This window comes from Porites lutea, chromosome 8, assembly GCF_958299795.1.
Source record: "Porites lutea chromosome 8, jaPorLute2.1, whole genome shotgun sequence".
Taxonomy (NCBI): domain Eukaryota; kingdom Metazoa; phylum Cnidaria; class Anthozoa; order Scleractinia; family Poritidae; genus Porites; species Porites lutea.
In genome coordinates this window covers 34,011,321-34,034,019 of record NC_133208.1, presented here as the reverse complement: position 1 = coordinate 34,034,019, position 22,699 = coordinate 34,011,321, and the positions used below count along the sequence as shown (strand labels likewise).

General features: G+C 37.7%; 1 protein-coding gene across 2 annotated transcripts; it reads left to right on the top strand.

Annotated features, from left to right (window-relative positions):
* The first annotated feature begins 2,696 nt into the window (after nt 1-2,696).
* LOC140946003 (NADPH oxidase 2-like) lies at nt 2,697-20,139 on the top strand. 2 transcript variants are annotated; one of them, XM_073395065.1, is made up of 22 exons: nt 2,698-2,839; nt 4,988-5,122; nt 6,882-6,977; nt 7,280-7,387; nt 7,946-8,027; nt 8,617-8,759; nt 8,913-8,940; nt 9,557-9,603; nt 11,991-12,016; nt 12,321-12,401; nt 13,089-13,215; nt 13,349-13,441; nt 14,041-14,112; nt 14,269-14,331; nt 15,406-15,460; nt 15,548-15,611; nt 17,469-17,505; nt 17,782-17,864; nt 18,186-18,306; nt 18,518-18,589; nt 18,807-18,931; nt 19,349-20,139. In XM_073395065.1, exons 2-22 carry the CDS (start codon nt 5,078-5,080, stop codon nt 19,470-19,472), a joined length of 1,692 nt encoding a protein of 563 aa, XP_073251166.1. In that variant the 5' UTR covers nt 2,698-2,839; nt 4,988-5,077; the 3' UTR covers nt 19,473-20,139. The 2 variants fall into 2 exon arrangements, with proteins under 2 accessions (XP_073251167.1, XP_073251166.1); XM_073395066.1 differs by lacking the exon at nt 14,269-14,331 and having other exon boundaries at nt 2,697-2,839.
* The last annotated feature ends 2,560 nt before the right edge of the window (nt 20,140-22,699 follow it).

The following is a 22,699-nucleotide window of genomic DNA, read 5'->3' as shown; positions in this document are numbered from 1 at the left end:
TTCTCGAAGTAACTATCGACGATCGACTCCCTTACTTTTCAAAAGCATAACAAAGAATTAAGAAAAAATACATCGGAAAGTGAGCGTAAAAGTTTCAATCATACGTCGCATTCGTAAATTCATTACCCCTGGCAATTGTGATCAAACTGTATAAAGCTTTTATCGTTTATGCCTCTCCTCTCTTCATGGCCGAATTAAGTAAAGGCGCTTATATGCAAAACTAGACTTTAACAAATGCATTCCCTCTTAGCGACTTTTCTTAATCTTTCTCAATCGACTCCCTCAGTTCCGGGACTGCTTAAGACAGCGCATATCAAAAACTCTGACTGAAAATCGATTCTGGCATTGAGTGGGCACTTTTCGTTGTGTGCCAAAGCATCTGAAGCATTGCTTCCTAGGTCAAGAACATCTTTTGCATATCAAGCCGCCAAACAGTGGAATAATTTACATGGTAAGATAAAAGTTTCAGAAATTTACAACAATGTTATTGTCACCCGCATTTGACTGTAGCTGTATTTTCTGTGAATAGTTTTTGCGTGTTTCATTTCTATTTTAAGTATTTTATGTTTAGCTTGTTCTGTAAATATATTTTTCATCTATTTTCTTCTTTTTTTGGACGTTTGCATTAACGGACAGGCCTTCGCTCTTTTTTTGCACATTTGCATTAACAGACGAACCTTCGCTCATCATAAGCGAGATAAGCGCGACAGCGTAGCTGTTTCGTCATCAGTGCAGAGCTCAAAAAATGGTGAAAGAGCTCACGTCTACGCGAAGACAAAAATAGTCGACTTCCTGACTAAAAATAATGGCAAGAGTACGTAATAACACTCTCCTCGGTCGGTATAAATTATTCATATCACACTCAGCCTCCTAAAATCATTTCTTAGTAATTTTACAATCACACATTACAATCTGTATTACAATAGATCTAAATTGCATTAAACATTGTCAAATAATGCTGTGTCAATTCATACTTACAATGTGATAGCACTGTCATCCTTTTAGAAGATTGATTGAAGTCATTGAATTGAATAGAGCAAATCAAACGGTAGAGAGCACGAAAAAGAAGTGTCCGCTTCACTGCCGATACACTCCGCCAAAAAAAAACGTGGACTCGTCGCCCCGCTCGTCGCCTTTCCGCCTAAAACTAAACGGCCGCAGCTAGAATAAGCATCGTTCGATGGTTTAAGCAGTTGCCCAGAAAAAAAAGCAATGAAATAGTACTTTATAGCAATCTTTTTTCACCTGTGAAAGTGGTCTGTTCGCTAAACTAATTAAATCTGTGGTTTGAGTATTTTTTACATCGGAATGAAAATCGCTGCACTGATAAAGAGACGTGGGAGTGGAAACAAGTGAGTCTGATGACGTAGAGTTGCATGACCCCCGAAGAGTTTCCGCGGCGTTTTCTATACTTCTATTTATAGTAACAGTCATTGCGAAAGAGGCATGCTCACGTCAGAGTATCCTGCGAGCAAGCTCACCGGAGCTCTCTGGCGGCAGGAAGAGCTTGCAGTTTCAGATGTACAGTCAAACAAGGAAACAAAAATGTTAGCAAAGCTTGCTCCATTTCTGATATTTAACAACAGTTCTGATATTTAACAACAGATGCCGGGAAATCATTATTTTACTTTAATTACTGAGAACTATATTGGACGCTTGTGGTCACGTTTTCACGTTTTGGGGTGTGTTAACGAGTTATTTTCATCGTGTACACCGCTACTAAAAGGTCATTCTAAGATGTACCATACGTATACTACCACACCAGATACACTGTCTGAGGCCTTCGATGGTCTTTCATTTCATTTGTTTTAGCAGACTAAAAGGTAAAAATCAAGGTCATTTTGTCAAGTGGTGCCGGGATACTTCTCAATAACACCATCTTTTTCCTTAAAGCTACTTCTTAGGTTGGTCAAAACTGCAATGAACGGCCAACCTGTATAGTTAAGCGGTCAGAAACTAACCTGAGATCAGGCTCTATTTTCTTCGCTTCATAAATAAAATTCTGGCGGGAAAGGCGAAACGAAAAGAGACCACATAAGAGAGACCTGTATGGAAGGTGCTAAAATTGGGCCTGATCGATCCCAAGTTAGTTCGAAACGTGAAAAGGCTCGAAGAACAAAATATATCTCAAGACTTTCAGTTTTTTTTTTGTTTTTGTTTACAGTTTTAACGGTTTCTAGATTTTTGGTGCCTTGAATGTGTAAAAAGACGTGATGTCTTCCTCTAGTTCGAGTTATTCTAACACATTACTGGCCTCGGTGTTCAGAATTGTTCAGAAACGTGCCACATATCATGAATATGTTATACAGTATATCTATATTGTACGACAGATACGCCAAGGCTCAAATTATTGTGTTTAATTCATCAGTGAACTTTAAAGCTATGCACGATTGCTCTTTTGCCTATTCCAAAAAGAGAACTGTATTTTTCCTCTGATCGATTACTATTGCTGTTTACAATTGTTAGATTTGAAATCATTTCCTTTGAAAGAAAAGTGAAAAAAGAAAAAGAAAACAAACAACAAACAACAAACAACCCCTTATGAAGTGCAATCAGGGGAAATAATTAGTGCGTCAGTAATCAAAGTCAGATATTGCAATTCATTCTGACTTGTAAATTAGAATGACAATTAAAAGAGATAATGACGTTGTGATTGTCTCATTCCATGCCACACGCAACATGCATGTTTAGCCAGCAAAGAACTGTGTCTTCAATACAGCGTAGCAACATTGGAGTGCTGAGATCAGATGAAATAAGTTTTAATTAAAGCGGGCAGACTAAGAAGGAGAAGCCAATCATCTTGACCGAGTTCTGAAACTCTACTGCCGGAAGAGTTAAGGTACTACCTCAGCACTTGTGTCTTACACTGTTTGTCGATTGTTTTTGCAACAGAGTTGAATCGTCTAAACTTATTTGTATGCCAAGATAATAATGTTTAGACGAATCATGTATATACTTCACTTTGATTCCATCTGAATTCAGTGAAAGTGTCGTTTTCACTGAACTGTTACTATAAAACCCGGTTTGAATTCGTGTAATCAACTGAAAATGGCAGAAATGATGGAGGCGATAACGGTAAAAAGCAATTAGTATATTTCAGTAGTGGTAATTAGGGATTGTTCTCTGAAACCCCCGATTATTCTGGGATTAAAGCTCACGACGAAGAAGTCATTTCGGACAAAGAAAACTGAAATGGTCTTTTATTCCAAAAAACAGTAAAAAGAGCGAGGATTTTAAACTTCTAGAACATTTTTATTTTTACATTTTTCATTTCCTATACTTATGTCGAATGTGGTAAAGACGTGATGTCTTATTTTGCAAGTTGTTAAAGTACTAAAGAGCAACACACAAGTTCACATAACTATGACAGCCTGTTCTCACCTGACGACGCGAATAATATTAATAATTTTATCCGTTGGAACAGGGGCACCCAACGAGAATATAGTTCAAAACCACTTAAAGATCAGTATTTTAGTATTTTAGCGGTAGATATAGGCATATTTTGATCCCCTAAAAATTTTTCATCTGTTCGGAATTCCTAACTGAAAGTCTAGTGATCCGAAAATCATAGGGATGAAAACTTACCTTTTCGAAAATTTCAGCCAAATAAAGGGCTCCCGCAAATTCTAGGTGATCTTGTTAGGGTAAAAATCCGATAAAAATGGGCAATTATACTATTTTTTAGATGTTCCAAAATCCAAGGAGAGGCAAGCAAAAAAGAAATTTAACAAGTGTTCCGAAAATTTGGGTGCCCCTGTTGGGAAGCTAAACAGAAACACCTAATTGATGACGTAGAAAAAAGCACAATACGCTTGATCCTCGGTGAATACGGCTTCCGACAGCCAGGCGAGACCCGCTATTCTACCTCCACATTGTGACCAAGTGACGACCGTTTTTATGTTGACTTTCTAAATAAAGTTCACAAAACGTGATTCAGGTCTTATCAGCTTACACCTTCGTTTATAACGTCACATACCAGGTCAACAGTGGAAGTCGAATACTTATAGACTTACTTACTTACTTACTTAATTTGTTAATTCGACGAAATGAATAGGGCCTATTGTAGGTTTAGAGACTATTTGCGTATGAAACCTTTCTTCTTATGCAAACTGCTTAGGCTGCTTAGCAGGAACGGGGTCGTAAGTTCACTGAAGTTCCCAAAACAAATGAAGCGTTTGTCGTTTAAATTGTTTCTAATTGTTTTCAGTGTCAGAGAATTGCAGACCTTACGTCATGGGTCAATAGAATGCAAATAAATTTAGGCCTGATAAATGAAGGCGCCTTCTGACAAGCAAATCAATCGGCTTTCCACACTCCAAGTTTAATCAGTGTATTGCTCCTCATATAACGCGGCCAGGAGCCCATTTCGCCTTGAAATTGAACCAATCACCGTGTGATTCATTTGACTGATTTGATTGTGCTTTTCATTCCACATGAGTTGTTGTTTTGTTTAATGTGAGTTGTTAGGACGTGATATTGTGCGTTATTCGGTGTAGAAAGATTACATAAGTTCCGTAAATGAGTAAAATCGTTCTCCCATACCTGTCACCTCACCACTTGCGGTGATAACAACATAAAAGGTAGGGCTGATTGCCCGAATTTAAACAGAATTGCTATCTGATCTCTTTCTGGCCCTGGAATGCACACTTTTAGTGGATATTGATTGTAACCGCTGTATGCTATTGGCTATGGCCTCAGATAATAATAATTTTTGCTTTGTTATGAGGCATTATCTTGTATACTCTAGTGCATTCATGAGTCATTTTTAACCACTTTTGACACTTTGCCAAAGCAAATTTTGAGATAAATCCTCCTGGTCAGAGTACAGGAAATCGTACCTACCCTTCAAAGAGGGCTTCCAGCTTCCGTGCTTTTTTTGACAACGAGCCAGACAATAAGCATTAGGCGTGACGGTCAACATATAGCCACACACGTGACCTGTAATGTTTTTTCAGTATCATATTTTTAAATTATTTTTTAATGACAGATTGCACAGTCCCCGACGGTTTACAGCAGCTAGTCTCACACACGACACAGACGACATAAGGAGCAGTCACTGATCGAAGATCTGTGGATAATGACAAAATTTGCGCTAAATGAACTTGGAAGATACATCGTTGCAGTAAGTATGGGGCACTCTGATTCAACACTATTCAGCGTGCGTACCAGCCGGCGTACCTCGGTTGCCAACTAGATTAGCAATTTCCTGACTCGAAGGACAATTTACAATTCATTTTGGCTATTAAACTCAATTTTAAAATCCTTAATTTTATTTTTGTAGGTAGCTATCTTATTGCACGGAGTAATGATTTAAAATCTCTTTGTCACAGAATGGCATATGAAGGCATAATCTGATACTGCAGGAGGCAATAGGTCGAACGCCCTCTTTGTTTTTCGTCTTTTATTTCATGCAGAGTTTGACCACGTATTTTACTGCTCTTTTTGATGATTAAACTGGAGAGTAAACATTGAATATGTGCTGAATTATTGCGTAAAACCCTAGAGCGATCAATATCATTATAATCTTTCGTTCCTCTAGTAGTTTCGGATTTAAATTATAACGAACGTAAGTCCGCTTTCAATGTGGCCTTCATTTAAAACTACTCTCTTAGCTTAAGACATGTTAAGACACCACAGTGTGAACCATAAAAGCATTCCTTTCCCAGACGCAGCTTGGCAGGGAATGAAGGAACTGTTATGCGTTTTTTAAATACGCTTTTCGCTTTTATTCACTGCCCATATATGAAGAAACTACAAAGGACTTGTTATACTATTGTTACTTGTCTGCGACGCTATTCACGATCTGTTCAGGGGACATCATGGGGACCAAGGCACAGATGCCCCTGAGTGGAGGTTGGCTGGGGTTTGTTAATAATTCACCAACAAATAATATATGTAAATTTTTTATTCAGCCTTGGAATCTGCTGCAGTTGTTATTTCAAGCAGCTACATAATGTATTAAAATCATATACATATCTCTGCGATATTTTGTATTGTATTCCCACAAGTGCAGTATATCAATTGACCACTCCAGAAATGCCATAACATACCGTAATGCTCTTTGTTTGTCACTCCAAAATATTGCATAAGCATTTGGCCCCAAGAGAAACTGAAAACAATGCTTATGCAAAATTTGGGGTGACAAACAAAGAGCATTATGGTATGTTATGGTATTTTTTGGAGGGGTCCATTGAAGTGAGATAGTTTACCGTTATGTTGTGAAAGCTGTCGTCATTGTGACGAGTGCACACTTGAGCGTAACAATGCTTTTTGTAGTCAGACAGTTTTTGAGCTGAGGAGACTCCTCTGAATTCTGGACCTAGAAATAGAGTCCCTTTCCCCGCCTGAATACTGGTGTCCTTTCAATTGAGGCAACAGATACAATGATTATGTGAACATTTGTTTTTGCGCACCAAATTTTGTGTCCCGTCAATGTAAGTGTCCCCTGAGGCAGAGGTGTCCCAAAGAGGAGGTTCCGGTGTATCTCAACTTAACCTGTCATGGGTGTTTGTTTTTTAAGAGCAGGAAAAACGCTTTCCTACATTCTAAATACAATTTGATAATAAATGATGGGTTACGCTATTTGATAAAATAACTAAAGGTAGTACGCGCGTTCTGATTGGTTAAAAACCTATGGTTTATTATGGCGGTAAACTCATAGAAATCTGAAACACGACTCCCTTTTACTCAAAGTTATTTTATTCAAGCAATAGACCACATGGGTTTACCGGAGTGATAACCCACGCGGGATGTTGGGAGAACACGAGAAATGCTTTTAAATCACGAGCCGAAGGCGAGTGATTAGGTTTCTCACTCAGAATCACGTCCCTATTTAGTCTTAGTGTTCTTATGACAGCGTATTTTTGCATTTGATTTTGTAGCTGGCATGGATGACAATCAACACATACTTATTTGTAAGCAGTTTCATAGACCTTAATACCTCGAAAAAAAACTTTTACCTTCGAGTTATTGTCAAGGTAAGTGCTTTTTGTATTCACCATCTAATAGACATCATGCAGTGTTCACTTATGGAAAAATCTAGATTCGAATCAGATCTGGGAACCCCGTGGTTTGTTTTTGGAACAACAGGATCTGAATGTCTTTCTTAAGACTTCCGCCTCTGATCTTAACATTCCAGAGTAGCGCTTACCCTTCTTTTGTGTTGTTTCACAAATTCTGTTATTTAAACGGAAGAATCGACAGAGATACCACTACCAATACATTCTGTAGCGAGCACCGATTGAAATGTAGTGGTTTTCCTTTTACTTTATTCTAACAGGATGGTTTGGCTTGGGCTCGTGCGTCTGCCGCTGTGCTAAATTTCAACTGCATGCTGATTCTTTTGACCATGTGTAGAAATCTTCTCTCATCTATTAGAGGCCTGGGGGTGAGTGATACTGAGCAGTGATATCAGTGATAACATAAACTTTGTTTGATCGTAAATGATATCAAAACTCTGCAAGATGAGAAAACAATTTTTTTTTTATAGAGGACTTCATTGTTACCGAATCTATACGGATTCAAAAAGCGAGTAATCATCCTTTATTGAATTCAGATTCCTTTCTCGGAAGCATGTTTCTTAGTGCTCGATAGTTGAACCAATATACAGTCGGCTTTAGCTCCGGATATTATAGTCCATCGTGGACTAGCCTTAACAATGCTTCGCTCCCCATAACTCTATTTTGTTAAAAACGAAGGAAGAATCGCCTGGTCGCCAAAATTTAGTTCCAGTATGATTCAGATTTTATTGTTGAGAACTTGTCCAGCTGGAGGTTGCAGATTTGCCAAGATTAAAGGAAACTGAAAGTTGTTCAGCCGTCAATGAAACATTTACGTTTCAATAATATGTAGATGGCAGAGAGTGAAATTGCTAGAAGAACAATTAGTATCAAGTTATGTATATTTAACTAAAAAAAGTTTTTTCTGTTTGTTACGTTGATTGTAGTGTGGGCACAGTGTTTTGCGTTTACTGGACAAGCACGTCACTTTCCACAAGTATATTGCATATATGATATGTCTTCAAACAGGTTTGTACGACACTACAAAGCCAACATTGATGTAATATATCAAACATGAGACGCAGTGTTTCATCACCAGATGAAACACCGAGAAGAGAGTTGAAAATACGACGCGCAGCGGAGTATTTTTGGCGAACTTCGAGGTTTTTCATCTGGTGATGAAACACTGTGTCGAATGTTTGATATTTCTTCTCAAACAAAATCATTTTTGAAGGAGAAATTAAGGATGCAAAAATGAGCAGTTTTTCATCTGATATCCAAACACTCATTAAACATTAATTTCCTTTGAATTTTCTTTATGAATTATTAATGAGTTTGAGAATGATAGTTCCAAAATTTTGTTTCATCCAACCCCCTACGGTGGCCAACCAACTTAATCAACTTAGTTGAAACATTTTTTTATTTTTTGTTTTTGAAATTTTACTGCTCTACCGATGCAACAGCAGATTTTTCTTGGAAACTAACCCGTTCATTTGCCAGGTGATTTACTGATTGAGTAGAGAGTTAAGTTAATATAGTTAGCTGGTTTATAGAAGCTGCGTGCTGGCATTGTCAGTTCCCGGGCTGATCATGAAACATCATTAATTCTTGTCCACAGCTATCCATATAGTAGCTCATGTTTTCAACGTGGAGTTTTTCATTTCATCATACGAGAGCGATGATCTTCTTGTCCAGAGGTTGAACATGTTTGAAGATAGTGTTAACGATACTTATCTTAACCCCATAAGAGAGCCAAACGCGGTAAGTAAGACGTTCTTATTCTTACTCACTCAGTGTACTGGTGATCGCTGTAGTCCGCCTGACGTACCTCATTGCTTGTTTGTTTGTTCTTTTTTGTGGTACTCATACTTACTGTCGTTTGAATTTAAAAAGTTTTTACTGAATTTTCTTTAGGTTCCAGTTGTGGTGCTGTGGAAACTTGGTAGGGTTCTTTTATTTAGTTGTTTTGACATTAATTACAAAGTAGAGGCAAAGGACACTGCTTCCGTTGTTTAACCTTGCCTACAAGTTCTTTTTTTCCTCAAATACGAGACGCACATTATAATTTTTATGTCTCTAAACAAGTTTTTGTATTGTTACAAGAGAATGAACTCAGTGGTTTTGTGGCGTCTGTTATATTTTTTTCGTTGGGAGTGGTCGGAGAAGGGCGCTTTTTTTCAGCGTTTTATTGCAAGAACGGGAAAGAAGATCAACTCCTCATACTTTCCTTTCAATATATTTCGGCAGTTATTATTTTGGAAATAGAGTTTTATTAATGGTTAGCCCTTTCATGTCGACTCGGGACTCAAATATTTTTGAGGAGTGTTCTGTTCTTCTTAAAAGATGCGGCAATAAGCCGACGCTTATTCAAAGAAAAAAATCTAGTCAACTCGCTTTTTAAAATCTGGTCTATCTGAATTTATTTGCGGCCCCAGAAAACTGATTATTTTTTCTTGTTGTTGCACAATTACTCTTTATCTTGACTTAGCGATAGGTCTAGCTTGACAAGGACTCTTGGTGGACGAGTAAATTGATTAAATATTTCATTTACATTTCAGCTTCTGGTGTAACGGGAGCTGTGATCACTCTTTGCCTTATTTTGATGGTATGTATGAAAATGTTCTGCAGTTAAAGTAAAGCATGTACGGGCTACAACTAAATATTTAATTGGCTCACATAACCGTTATAATTCCCCCAGTACCCAAACTCTCACATGTTTATTTTGAGCGTATCCGCGTGTCACTTGTAAATCTTACACATGGTGAACATTGCAGTAGCGAAGCGAAAAACTGTACAATCAGTTTATCAGAATCCTATTACTTAATATACACTTCTTTAGCTTATCTTGAGATTGACTGCTTCTTTCACGTGGATATGAACGAATAATTTACATGACACACATTGGGAAACAAAACATCAAGCTAAACACAAAAAATCCGTTATTAGATCAGATTGGCTAAAAGACAGCGTACCACATCTCATCACTCTAGCTGGTTTCGTGCTACTTTGGCTTGCGCGATATTAAATGACTCTATCAAAGAGAAGAGTGTTGTTCTTTGGGGAAATCATTATTTTAAAAAACCCAAGCTGGTGCAGCGGTATTGTTATAATCTCCGATTGTTTTGTTGTTGATATGTCTTACGATACATCTCATTAGGTAGGGTACGTCAAAAACTAGACGTCAATAAGACTAAGTATTTAATAACTGGTTCCTTAAATGAAAAGTAACGCCTGTTACGCTGGATTGTAGAAGATTATGTTGGATTTTGTTCGTTCCAACTTTTCCAATAACAAATATAGAAAAAGAGAGGCGGCCCCCCCAAAATTTAGCGGGCGGGAACGAGAAACATGTAGTTTTTTTTAACTTGGCATAAAAATAAAATTACTCTGTAAAGTTCATGAAGTTCATAAAGTTGTCGCGTTAAACTGGTTATGGGCCATTAACACTCTCCAATCAGTCAATGAGATTTTTCATACAAGCACAACTGGAAAATATCACGAAAATGCACTCGATCTCTAAGCGGGTAGACCGGGAAACTAATGAACCGGCAAACAGAAAGTTGCACTGTCGTCTTTTAGTTAACCTAATCTAGCCACGTTCAAACAAAGTAACATTGAACCTACAAAAGTTTGTGTCCCGTAATTCTCAGGGAAGAGTTAAAAATCTGTTAGTATGTTTATTTTATACACATCAATTACATTTCGTAACCTTGAGCGACCGTGCTAATCATGAGACCTTACCAAACGAGTGTTGCCTTGGGGATTAGAAGTACAAATTGAGATTGTTTTACCAGGCATGACAGGCATGTATTACGTAGATTTGCTTGTTTCGTTCACTGTGTGACGCCAAAAGGGGCCGAATTTACGGCAGACATCTGTTCTTTAAAAGTATGTTATGTTTATTGTCAAACACTTTTATCATAAGCCCGTGGCTCGGGGGATTGGGAGACCACCCCCTGTGTATCTGACCTTAAATAAATTATCTTATCTTATCTTAGGATCCTTAACAAAAGTCTATGTAAATTTTTATAGTTTAGTACCCATGTACGGTCAACTGGTCAGCCTTTGTGAATGCCCTGCAGTGCGTTTAAATACTGAAATAAGTCATTTCATTTCAACTCTGCTTGCTCTCATTCTTGAATACCACTTACATGTGTAACATTGATTCATTCCCATCACAAAGTTTTGAATGCGATCGAGCATTGCTTTCCTAATTCAGTTGAAAATTGACCGAATTGACTGGATTAGAAGTCTTAAAGGACTTTTGAATTAACCTAGGAAGGATTCGCCCGATCGCATTTAAAGCTCCGTGATCAGAATAAACGCTTGGTTAGCTTGCCACCTAGTGAGCCGGTGATAAGTGCTGTTTAAGCACGTCACCAAGTTCTATAAAGGGTGTGAGACAGCGAAAATTCAAGACCTAGTTCAGCAAAGGGCTAATTGGAAAAAGTTAAGGGTTCATTTTGCATTCATTGTTGTTGATCACCTAATGCACGAGAAAATGTTTAACAAATTCAACCACTGTGTAATTTTAGAAAAAAAGTCAATAAAAGTGTTATTATACCATTAACCTAGTTTTTTAACCGATGTCCCACTGTTTTCATTAAATTATCTCATGGTCCATTGTCCTTGTTTCAGTTGTAGCCATAACACACTTGCTCTTTAGGCGGCCGCCATTTCCGACTGAGTTATGTTTAGTCCCCGGCCTGTGCTACTGCTGTGTTTTCCTTTACGTTCAGTGAAGATTACTGGGGCAACCACCACTTGTAAATTCAACCATGATTCAGTCATTAGAGAGATAGTTCAATTTCACATCCATACACCTCTTCACTAAACATATGGAGCACTTGCAATTAGTTTGTAGCCGGCAATGAACCGAAAACACTCAATTTTTCATAACTTACAGTTATGCGTTTTAGACACTTGAAAACTGGATACGTGTATATAAAAATATTAAACATGAAATACCTTATTTCTTTTATTTGTTCTCAGGTTTCTTCATCGACAGAACTTATAAGGTACATACTGATTATTTCATCAGTGGTTCAGCTTTGTTAGCCTCGTTAGAAACTGAGATGAGTTTTACTCTTGTTTTTGTTGGCTGTGTTGTAACCAAACCAAAAATAATAAGCATACTGAGTTAGCTCCTCATTTCGTTCCAACGCTAGGTATCCAGGCCAGCATCTGTACTGAAATCGCGATGCGAATCAGTGTATCTTAAAAATCAATTGTGCTTGGCTTGTATAACCTGTAAGAAAGAATGGTTTGGAATGGTGTTGAAACAGTAAAACTATGTACTAATCTCCAGTTGTTTTTCCTTAGGCGGTCATATTTTGAGGTTTTTTGGTACAGCCATCACCTTTTTGTCATCTTTTATATTGGACTGATTCTTCATGGTATAGAGTAAGTAGTGAACATTAACAAAACGAATCTTTTAAATATACAAAAAAAAAGAAAAGAAAAAGAAAAAACGGCGAGTTTATAGCTATACTATGCTTCGTGAAATCCTGCAAATTACATACCAACGCCCATCCCTCATTAAAACATAAAATGAGACTGGATATAACATTTAACGACTTTTTTGGTATCAAAAAACCGGAACGATGGAAAGGAGAGTTTACCATCTTGTTATTGAGTAATTTAATACTGACTTAGAGAATGCACAAGTTCTTTTGTTAGTATTCATATATAAAACATATCAAAAACAAACAAAGGGACCGAAAATCTGCAAAAAGCATCCCCAAACTTTGTAGTTTACTTTTTTCTCGGTGGTGAATCCACGACTCTTTTATTAGGGAATTCCAAACTTTCACCCTTCTTCACCGTTCACTTGTTTTCCAGTAAATCTCATTACAGGCAAATTTGTTGATGTCCTTGAGCCAGCTCAGGAGTGTTCTATACTAGCAATCAGTTTCAAAGCTCTTTAGATCCGCAGCTATTCAAAATAGATAATGATCTGATAGCTTCATTAACGGGGATGGAGTGGCTTACAATCCCGGAAGGGTCTCCTCCCTGGATCCGTTACTGATGCTTGCACATGGCTTCTTATTCAAGGCGTAACCAACAAGTCCCTGATTTTGTGTTTTTTAGGGGTATTGTCCGGTTTCAGTCAAACGTAGAAGACCATGACCCAGAAGAGTGCTCCAAGAACGTGACCGAGTGGAGAAATACACCTCAGTGCTCTACTCCTCCTCACTTTGTCCCCTTTGGAATGAATGTAAGTTTTAACTTCTAATCAGAATGTTCCAACAAAAGAAGACAGCAGCAACACTGCCGCTCACTCTACTCCGTTATTGATCACTGCGCATGCCCGCTTATTCGTCTTATTCATGTTTCGTTTTACTTTGCAGACGTGGAAGTGGGTGGTTGGGCCTATTTTCTTGTACCTCATCGAAAGATTTATCAGGTTTTATCGCTCATTCCAGGCGGTTAAAATAATAAAGGTAAGATATCAGCCACTGGCCTGTAGTATTAAAAGGATTTGTGTCTTTACCGCTTTACAGCTGGTTTTGTGACTCTTGCCTAACTTTTCTCCTTTCTCTTTGTTTCGCTACTGTAACAAATTTCCTTTCATCCGTAAAGTAAAATATTCTGTAATAAATAATGTAAAGTTTAGGTGCAAGACCAGTGCACTGAAAAAACCGTGTGCGATCATCAGTCTTGCTCAATGTAGGATCAAAAAGGATCGCGATCAGTCAAAAGTACTAAAAAGTGTACATTTTTGTCCAAAAGACAACTGCAAGGACTGATCAAACAAAGTGAAGAGACGGTAGTTACAATGATTTCGCTGGAATGGCCAAAATAGATAAGAATACCAGTATTCATCAGGTTTCTTAGGAAGATCACGAATTTACAGATGCATGGAAGTGACGTAGTATGGATTTCACGCTACTTAAAAAAAATGACGTAAGGTAAAGTGGAATTTAGTGTGGCGAGATGAATCGAAAAGAGAGACTGAACGTGAGACAAGAGTGAAAAAGAAAACCTCGAAGACATAAACAACGAAGTTAACATAGTTATGTATCTGTTGTGACTGGTATAGGTTGTTAATCATCCCTCTAAAGTTATTGAAATACAAATGAAAAAGGCTGGATTTCATCACGAGGCTGGACAGGTATGATCTTTTCAGTTTCTCATACTTTCATTGATTACCAGTCTATAAGTTAGAGGAGTAGAATTCTCCACCAGTTTCTTCATTATTTTATTCTATTCTGTTCATTCAATAAAGAAGCAACAATAATGTTGACGGTCTTATGGTTTTTTGTTTTAGTACATATTCTTGAAGTGTCCAAAGCTTTCTCATCTAGAATGGCATCCTTTCACCCTTACATCGGTAAGTCGACAGTAACTTGCCTGATGACTAAAGAGACTTTACACTAGTAAGCTTTCACTACTGCCACGGTTGCACATCATCAGCAACAAGAACATGACTTTTGTAGAAGGCACGTTTTTGGGCCTACATGTATTTAGTTAAGCATATACACTCATCCTTTACACTTCAGGAAAACACTTCGCATAATTAGGAGTTGAAATAGTGGCGGTCTGAACTTATGCCGAAAGACAATAAAACTTTCTCGATCTGGGACTGAATGTCCCGTTAACATTTTAAAAACTCAAAATTGAAATTCCGGTTCTATTTTGCAGTTACTTTCAATGATTTTTATTTTTTTGCGTTAATTTCAAAAGAAACCAAGGTTTGGACAATTCAGTTGCAAGCATGAAATAACTTTCTGGGTCGGAAAAGTATCGCGACTTCAGGGGCGTAGCGTGAGATTTTGAAGGTGTACTCACACGGGGAAGAAACGTTGTAGCACCGAAGGTGGCCTAATGTAGGGGGGTCTGTGGGCATGTTCCCTCAGAAAATGTTTCAATTTAGGGTCTCGGAAATGCCATTTCTAGCGTTTTCTGCCGGACATTTTCAGTAAAAAATTGCTCAGTTGCTTATTTTACCCATCTCCTGTGTAGTCTGGAAGGTGCATTGTTTACGGAAAAAAGGCCAGTGGCGCCATCAGAATTATGGAGTAATAAAAAGTAAAAGAAATAATAACACAAAGACACCAATATAGTGCGGAAAATGTACCAGTCATCCCGATAAAATGATGAAAAAGACTTTTTCAGGAGATAAAGAATGATTAACTTCTCTATATTTCAGCTGTACATGTACGTATCGCATATGTGCGTATATGGACGCTACGCTCCTGGACTTTAAAGAATCGAGTCTCTGAAGACCGTAAGAACTCATTAATGTCGACATATAACTGGTATGGCAAATGAGACAGATTCTCGTTTCTTGAACACAGAGCAATAACGATGTGAAGTGGACTTAATTAAGTAACCACGAACGGCAAAAATGATTTGACATGTCAGTTAAATTGATTGTTTCTTTGGGATTTTTTTCTTTTGTCAGGCGCCTGAGGACGATTTTTTCTCTGTTCATATTCGTATAGTTGGAGATTGGACAGGTAAGGGTTAACAATGTTTACATTAAAGGTTAAACGTCTAAGCTGTAGATGTTGAAAGTGACCTGTTTATTTATTTTGTATCGTTAGGAGGATTGGCTAAAGAATTTAATGGAGATGGAAAAGAAGCAAGAAGTCTTGCTGATATGCCAAGGTCGGTTATGAAGAAGCCATCAGTAGAATTTTTGCTGCTTTTGCTCCATGTCTCAATTCTACCAAGCTTTTCAAAATTTCTAGAGAGAATTATCTATAATCGGTTGTATGACTATTTAACTAATTTACATATTCTCTGTGATAACCAGTTCGGCTTCAGAAAAAAACACTCTACGACGCTTGCATTGATTTGCATGCAAAAATATCATCTGCTATCGATCGTGGTGAATCAGAGGTTGGTGTCTTTTTAGGTCTCTCGAAAGCTTTCGATACAGTCAATCATTCCATCTTATTTGTGCTCCTCGGAGAAGCACAAATATGGCGCCCTCATAGTGAGCCCTATAAATTTCTGTTACCAATTTTGAAGAACAACACAGCTACGGAAAACTGCACAGACATAAGACTTGGCCAGGTTGTTAATTTATCGATATTCTATATTATCTGAAATTCTTGGCTTCAGACATTTCACGGTTTTGATTTTAGTTTTCGATGGCGTAACAGTGAAAACGACCAATACGATGGTTATGTTCGTCTCGTGCTAATATCATGTGTGGCGTTCCCCAAGGTTCTATACTAGGGCCATTGTTTTTTCTGCTCTTCATCAACGATACAGTGTATCAACGCGTCAACAATATTTCAATTGATATTATTTGCCGATGATACAAACGTTTTTCTGTCTCACAAGGATAAAGACTGCTTGATCAGGTAAAAGAAACAGTTTTCTTGGGAGTAATCAAGGATGAAAATTTAAATTGGAATTGTGAAATCTCAAATGTCGCCGATAAAGTTTCTAAATCCATAGGAATTATTCCTAAATCCAATTTCTATTTATCTACGAAACCTTTACGAACATTTTATTTTTCTATAGTATATCCATACTTTTTTTTACTGTAACTTATTTTGGGCCTCAACTTACAGAACTAACCTTATTCGTCTTGAGATTTTACAGAAACGAGTGACCGGAACTATAGCTAAAACTCCTTTCGATGCACATACTCATGATCCAATCTTTCAAAATCTAAATATCTTAAAATTTCATGATATATACCGAATACAACTAGGCTTGTTCATGTACACCTATCAAAACCATACTTTACCTGTAAAATTTCATTTCATTTCATTCACCTTACAAAATCAAATTCATTCGTATAATACAAGAAACTCCTGTAAATTTCGTCTGCCTTTCTGTCGAACTCGAGTCAAACAATTATCGGTATTTTATCAAGGACCTAAATTTTATAATACCTTAAACACCAACATCATCAACTCTTCCTCCCCTTGTTCCTTTAAAAGATCACTTAATTTGTAAAAATTATTAGTATACTCTAACAAAAATCTCGGGGAAAAGCTGTTTAATATTCAACATCTGTAAACTTCCTTAATATTGATTGTTATTTTAATTTTCCATCTAATAATATTTTGTATCCGTCGCCGTAATTTTTATGCCATCTTTGAAAAATTGTAATTGAGGAGGCCTAATTAACATAACCTTGATAGTTTCCTTTGGGCATTTTCGGCATTTCTTCGTACATTTTTTGTGTCTTTTTGTAATAATCTTGTTATATGTGTCAAATAAATACAAATAACATAAATATTGGTAGTATCCTATTATCCACATTAGACGAATTAAGTCCTTTATTACTGTTCAGCTCAGCTAATCTGCAATAGCATACAATAATGATAATAATAATTGCGTTGTTAAGGAAATCGGCGTACTGTAAAACTTAATGAAATCAGCAGTTCCGCCAGACGAACTTGAAAAGTATTAGGAGAAGCAATTTGCTGAAGAGATTAAATACTCTCTCACATTCCACTTTCTTAATGATTTACCCCTCTTGTTATATTTTATGATTCGTAGACTTGCAGTCGATGGCCCTTTTGGAACGGCAAGTTCGGTAAGTTCCATTCATGCTTGAGTCTTTTCGAATAGCTTAAGGCAAAATGTTGTCTTGTATCCAACTGCCATTATATTTATGGCGCCTGTTAGCCGTTTCAATCTAAAGTCACCGGATTTCTTATAACAACTGAGTCTTTTTATTTGTTTCCCACGTAAAGCCTCCACCTCTGAACCCGCCACCCGTGCACCCCCACCCGCACCCATCTCTGGCGTGAATCCTGTAAGGAGATGTTTTATTTTATTTGATGTTTTTTCTATGTATACTTTTATGTAGGACGTGTTCAAGTACCCTGTGGTCATGTGTATCGGAGCGGGTATTGGAGTGACACCTTTCGCATCAGTTCTTAAGTCTATATGGTAAGTTAATTGTCATAAAATTTTAAAATAACAAATAAAGATGTCAAGTAGAAGAAAATATGGTTATTATTCGCTTTATGTTTCATCAAACCACCATCAAGCGACTTTCGGGACAACATATGGCGCCTATTATATTAAAGTTAAATTTTGTTGTCTTCAGTTTCACCCATTCATCACTTACAAGGTGCTCATTTAATGCCATAAATGTAATGGCGATACTTTTGTTACCCAGGAAGTATTTATGTGCATTTGTTCCATTCCTTTATTTTTCCTTTATTCCATTCACGAATATGGACTTTAACGTTTTATCTTTGTCTCCAGGCATCAGCATAATCAGAACACCGTTAATCCATTGGTGAAAAAGGTCTACTTTTTTTGGATCTGCCCTGACACAAATGCCTTTGAATGGTTCACAGATCTTCTACAGTACTTAGAAGACAGGGTAAGTTCGATTGCAACCATGAAATTTTAATAAACTCATTTTTTCAGTAATTAGCAAAATCTTGAATTATTATACAAAGTGCCACCTTATGGTTGCTGATATTTATTTACTTAATTTATACCCCGGTGTTAAGATGGGAATAGTTACTAATCACACTTCAGCATTTATAACTCGCTCAAACTTTATGTTTGTTTGTTTATTTGTTTATTAGATGGTTGCTACTGGAAATGCAGACTTTTTGGAATACAACATTTACCTTACCCGAGGATGGGGTCCAAATATGGTGAGCAGTGTAATTTACTAAAAAAAAAAATTTTGTTCTATGAAGAGGCGGTAAACATAGTACACCACGGAAAAATATAAGAGTATTTTAGTTTGTTTTAAACTTATGTGGAGTTTTCCGCGTAACTTACTAGTATACGTTACATTTCTGCAGCCAGAAAATTGTTATTTAGAGGTTTGTTTTTTAGCTTCTAAATCATTTTGCTGTCTCTGAACAGGCACGCACCATTTTCCTGCGCGAGGACGAAGAGGAAGATATCATTACAGGTTTGCAGCAGAAGACAAAATTTGGGCGGCCTGAATGGAAAGGAATTTTTAGCCAAATCGCCAGGAATCACCCAAGGTTAGTGTTATAATAAGCCGGACTTAGTGGTTTCTTTTCCTCACCTTTCAAGAGACGGTGGTGTGGTAGCCTCCCAAGAAGACTGCGTTCTTTTGGCTCGTCACGCATATTCCGTTCGTGCATGAGGCTGGAACGCGCCCTTGGCAACAGTGAAAACAGTGCCAAGGTGTGGGTTTCATAAGCCATGCTGCACTAGTTGATACTCGTTGCCTCTGAGTAATAAAGAATAATTTAGTTATTTCATTTCTTACAACGTGCAAATTCGCATATATATATGATCAAATGAGTTCAGCTCTTCGACCTTATTTGTAAATAACTATCCAGTTGCGGCCGACCGACTGAGATTTATTGATATGTTCCTTCAGCGTACACTTAAGGATCCACGCAGTACTTAACTTGTTTCTGGTTAATTTGCAGAACCAACATCGGGGTATTTTTCTGTGGACCAGCTGTCCTCTCTCATCAACTCCACAAGGAAGCTAATGAGCACAGTAACGATGCTGAGGGTGTTAAATTCTTCTACAACAAGGAGAACTTTTAAGTTAAAAAAACTTTCTAATTTATTGTCTGTTCTAGTATTAATGCCTTGCAATTAAATACAAGTAGAACCTTTGGTTTTCGGTTTATATATAAAGTGTAAACAAGAAGATACGTTTGTAACATGAAACTTATATATTTTTTGTGTAAATATTCAGTTCCTGGTATAAACGCTAAGGATCACATAGAATCAGTGTTGTGTTGCTAGCGGTGTCGCCCAGGCAGAAAACGAGTTGCCGTTTGCTCTTTAGGTGGACATTGTTTGGCGGCTCAGTTGAAAGAAATATAAATATTTTTAAATACCTCCTCTTGTGAAGAACGATCAGCTGGTTGATTTGTGTTTATATCATTGCCACTTTTTGTTCAATAATCAAGATCGTTTGGGCAGCGGTCCAATATGAAACGATATTCTCTGATCTAATTGGAAGATACGAAACATATTCACAGGAGCTAGTGTGGTGTAGGCCTTCAACAGCAAATAAAAAACTTCTGCACTTCAGTGATAAAGTATAAGTAAATGTAACGATCATCTCGTTAAATTGATTATTTTACACCCTTGCAAGACAACTTTTGTGAGGAAGGTTGGCTATGTGTTATTTGTTCTTTGCCTTCTCTTTACTTACATGTAAATCTCATTAAAATAATACATTAAAAAAGAAAAGAAAAAGAAATGGATGTAAATCTCAGTAAAATAATACATTAAAGAAGAAAAGAAAAAAAAATGGATGTAACTTTTTCTCTGGTGATATATATATATGTGCACGCTTGAGTTGGCCTCTGAAAGTTGAAAGCTGTCATTCCCACCCCCCAGTTTTTCCTAGCTCTATTTTTCCAAGATGCTTAAACTAATTTTTTTCTCTTGACAATGAAGAAGTTCAGCACCAGCACTGACCTCTACCCCGATCTTCGAACTAGTTAAAAACCGATCGGTGTTTTTCGGGGGCAGTCAGTGGGATCGGCAGAAACAGCAGTCCGAAAGTTTTTAAACTCTGCCCGTACTTTAATTGCCCGGCTGTGCTTGGAAACCTTTTTTGCAGCTTTTCTTCCGACCCGACTGACTGCCACTGGGTCTCCAGAAAAGGGCTTCTTCAGGTGAAAATTAAAATGATGTACAAAACTTGCAAACTTGCAAAAACCTTTCCGAAGCCTGCGGCTGAAGTCTCGCCGGAAATCATCGGTAAATATTCGTTAACACTCTTGAGCATGTGCTCTTTTATCGTTTGTCACAAGACAGTTACTTTGCTATCGATCGTGACGTGTTGACAACGCGCAGCTGATCTTCACCTGGCGGAAGTATAGATATTCTAAGCTGGATTCATTTAGTAACACACCATGGTTGCTTGTGGTTGCTCTTGAAGCAACTCTCTTAAAGTTAACTCTCTAAATGTAGTCAAAGCCCATTACTGGTGCCACAATTGCTGAGAAACCAGCTCAGCCGGTCGAGCGCTATCCTGTAGACGGGAGGTCGGATTGGATTCCGCTGGGCCGAAAAAATACTCAGGGTCCTCAGATAACTGAGGGAAAAGGTACTACCTTTGCCCTACAAACGGCTAGATCTTTATGTAGCCTCCCCGCAGACGTCCGTTTGGGTTGGGGGAGAAATGAATGCGTGACAAACGAACCCCAACGGACGTCTGCGGGGAGGCTAGATCTTTATGTGGCTCGGACGACTACTTTTAGTGCCCCCTTTCAAAGAGCAGAAATAAAAGCAACTAAGAGTAGCACAAGTCATCCTCAGCTGCCCAGCTTTGAAGGGTATCATAATTTAGTCCTTATTTGTCGGTGCACTGATTGGCTGTGTACTAATTGGTGAGAGCTTAGATCACGGCTGTTCTGACTAGAATAGAATGGCTGAATTGTGTATTACATATAAACTTAAAATATCTAAAAACAGTCTACATTTAAAAACACTTAAGGTCTTAAAACATTCAGAACGTATCAGATTATTGACATGAAGCCCGATAAAAAGCTAATCCTTAAGTGGACAAAACATGTAAACTGAGGTCACATCATCTTGACCATACTATAAAGTGCTAGCCACTCTCAGAAAGATCAAGAATATGACACCACAAAAGACTAAGAAGTCTCTTGTTCAAAGCCTTGTCCTATCCAAACTTAACTTTAATGACACTTATCCACTTCCCGCAGAAATTTCTTTAGTTAAGGGTACTTTCCAGGTAGCGACTTTATTCATTGCCCTACCAGCAAATGTAAGGTGTGTCCAGACTTAAAAACTTTTAAAAATAATTGTTTTACAATTTTAAAGAGTAGGGCCAGCATGCGCTTAAGTTGAACCTTATAAGTTGTCTTGATAAGGTTTCTTACTTATGGTATTTTAGATTTTACAGTTTTAACCTATTCTCTTGGTTTTAACAGTTTTTAAGTGCTTTATGTAAATAGTTATAGCTCTTTTTTAGCATTTATAGTTTTGAGTGATTTTTGAGTAACATTATGGAAGGAGTTAGTTTTTATTTAGTATGACGGATGTAATACTGTCAATAAATCGTTATTATTATTTTTCTCGAACCTATTGGTCTTACAATTCGAGAGATTATACGTGCGCGGGTCCGGGTTGAATTGTGTGGAAAATGCAGGTGGCAAAAGCTTTCTCAGTTTATGCTGGCCATCGCTAACTATACTCTTGAAAGTGCACTGGCAGACGTTATGATGGTGTTCTGCAATTGTTAGCTACATTTGGTAAAAAAAAATAAAGAAGGGCCAAACTCACATGTTTGGTTGCTTTCTGCAGGCCGCTTTATTCTATTTCGATCAGAGGCTGTCTTGGACGCCCCAACCCCCATCCCCTTATAGACCCTTGTTGAGCTCCTCAGTGTTCCAGTGACAATGAATAGAGCTCCTGTGGCGAACTCTCTTTACATTCAGTTTTTAAGGGTTCTTATAATGTTATAAGGACGATAAACCGTAGACCCCGCCTCACAAGCCCTTGCACATGTAATAAAAAATCTGTGGGACGTTAAAGAACCCACACCCTCTTCGAAAAGAGTAGGGAACATAGTACCCGGTTTAGTGGTCTATCTCACTTTCTTACTCATCCCTTCATTAGTTGTTAACTGCACCTTAAGCAGTCTGGCAAAGTCCCTCAACCAGTGTTGTCAGGAGCCCATACGGGGCTCCTGGTGTTGTTGGATAATAAAAGTGCCCGCGTCCTATGAAACCAGCGGTACATACTAAAAGAGAAATTTTACATGAAGTATCTTCCGAGGCGGTAAA

What these genes read in the sequence shown, in the direction of transcription:
- LOC140946003 (XM_073395065.1), top strand. Translation starts at nt 5,078, where the DNA reads ATGACAAAATTTGCGCTAAATGAACTTGGAAGATACATCGTTGCA. An exon ending in ACCTTCGAGTTATTGTCAAG is followed by an intron (nt 6,978 to 7,279) that starts GTAAGTGCTTTT and finishes TTATTCTAACAG; the next exon opens with GATGGTTTGGCTTGGGCTCG. An exon ending in AGTCTTGCTGATATGCCAAG is followed by an intron (nt 15,612 to 17,468) that starts GTCGGTTATGAA and finishes TATGATTCGTAG; the next exon opens with ACTTGCAGTCGATGGCCCTT.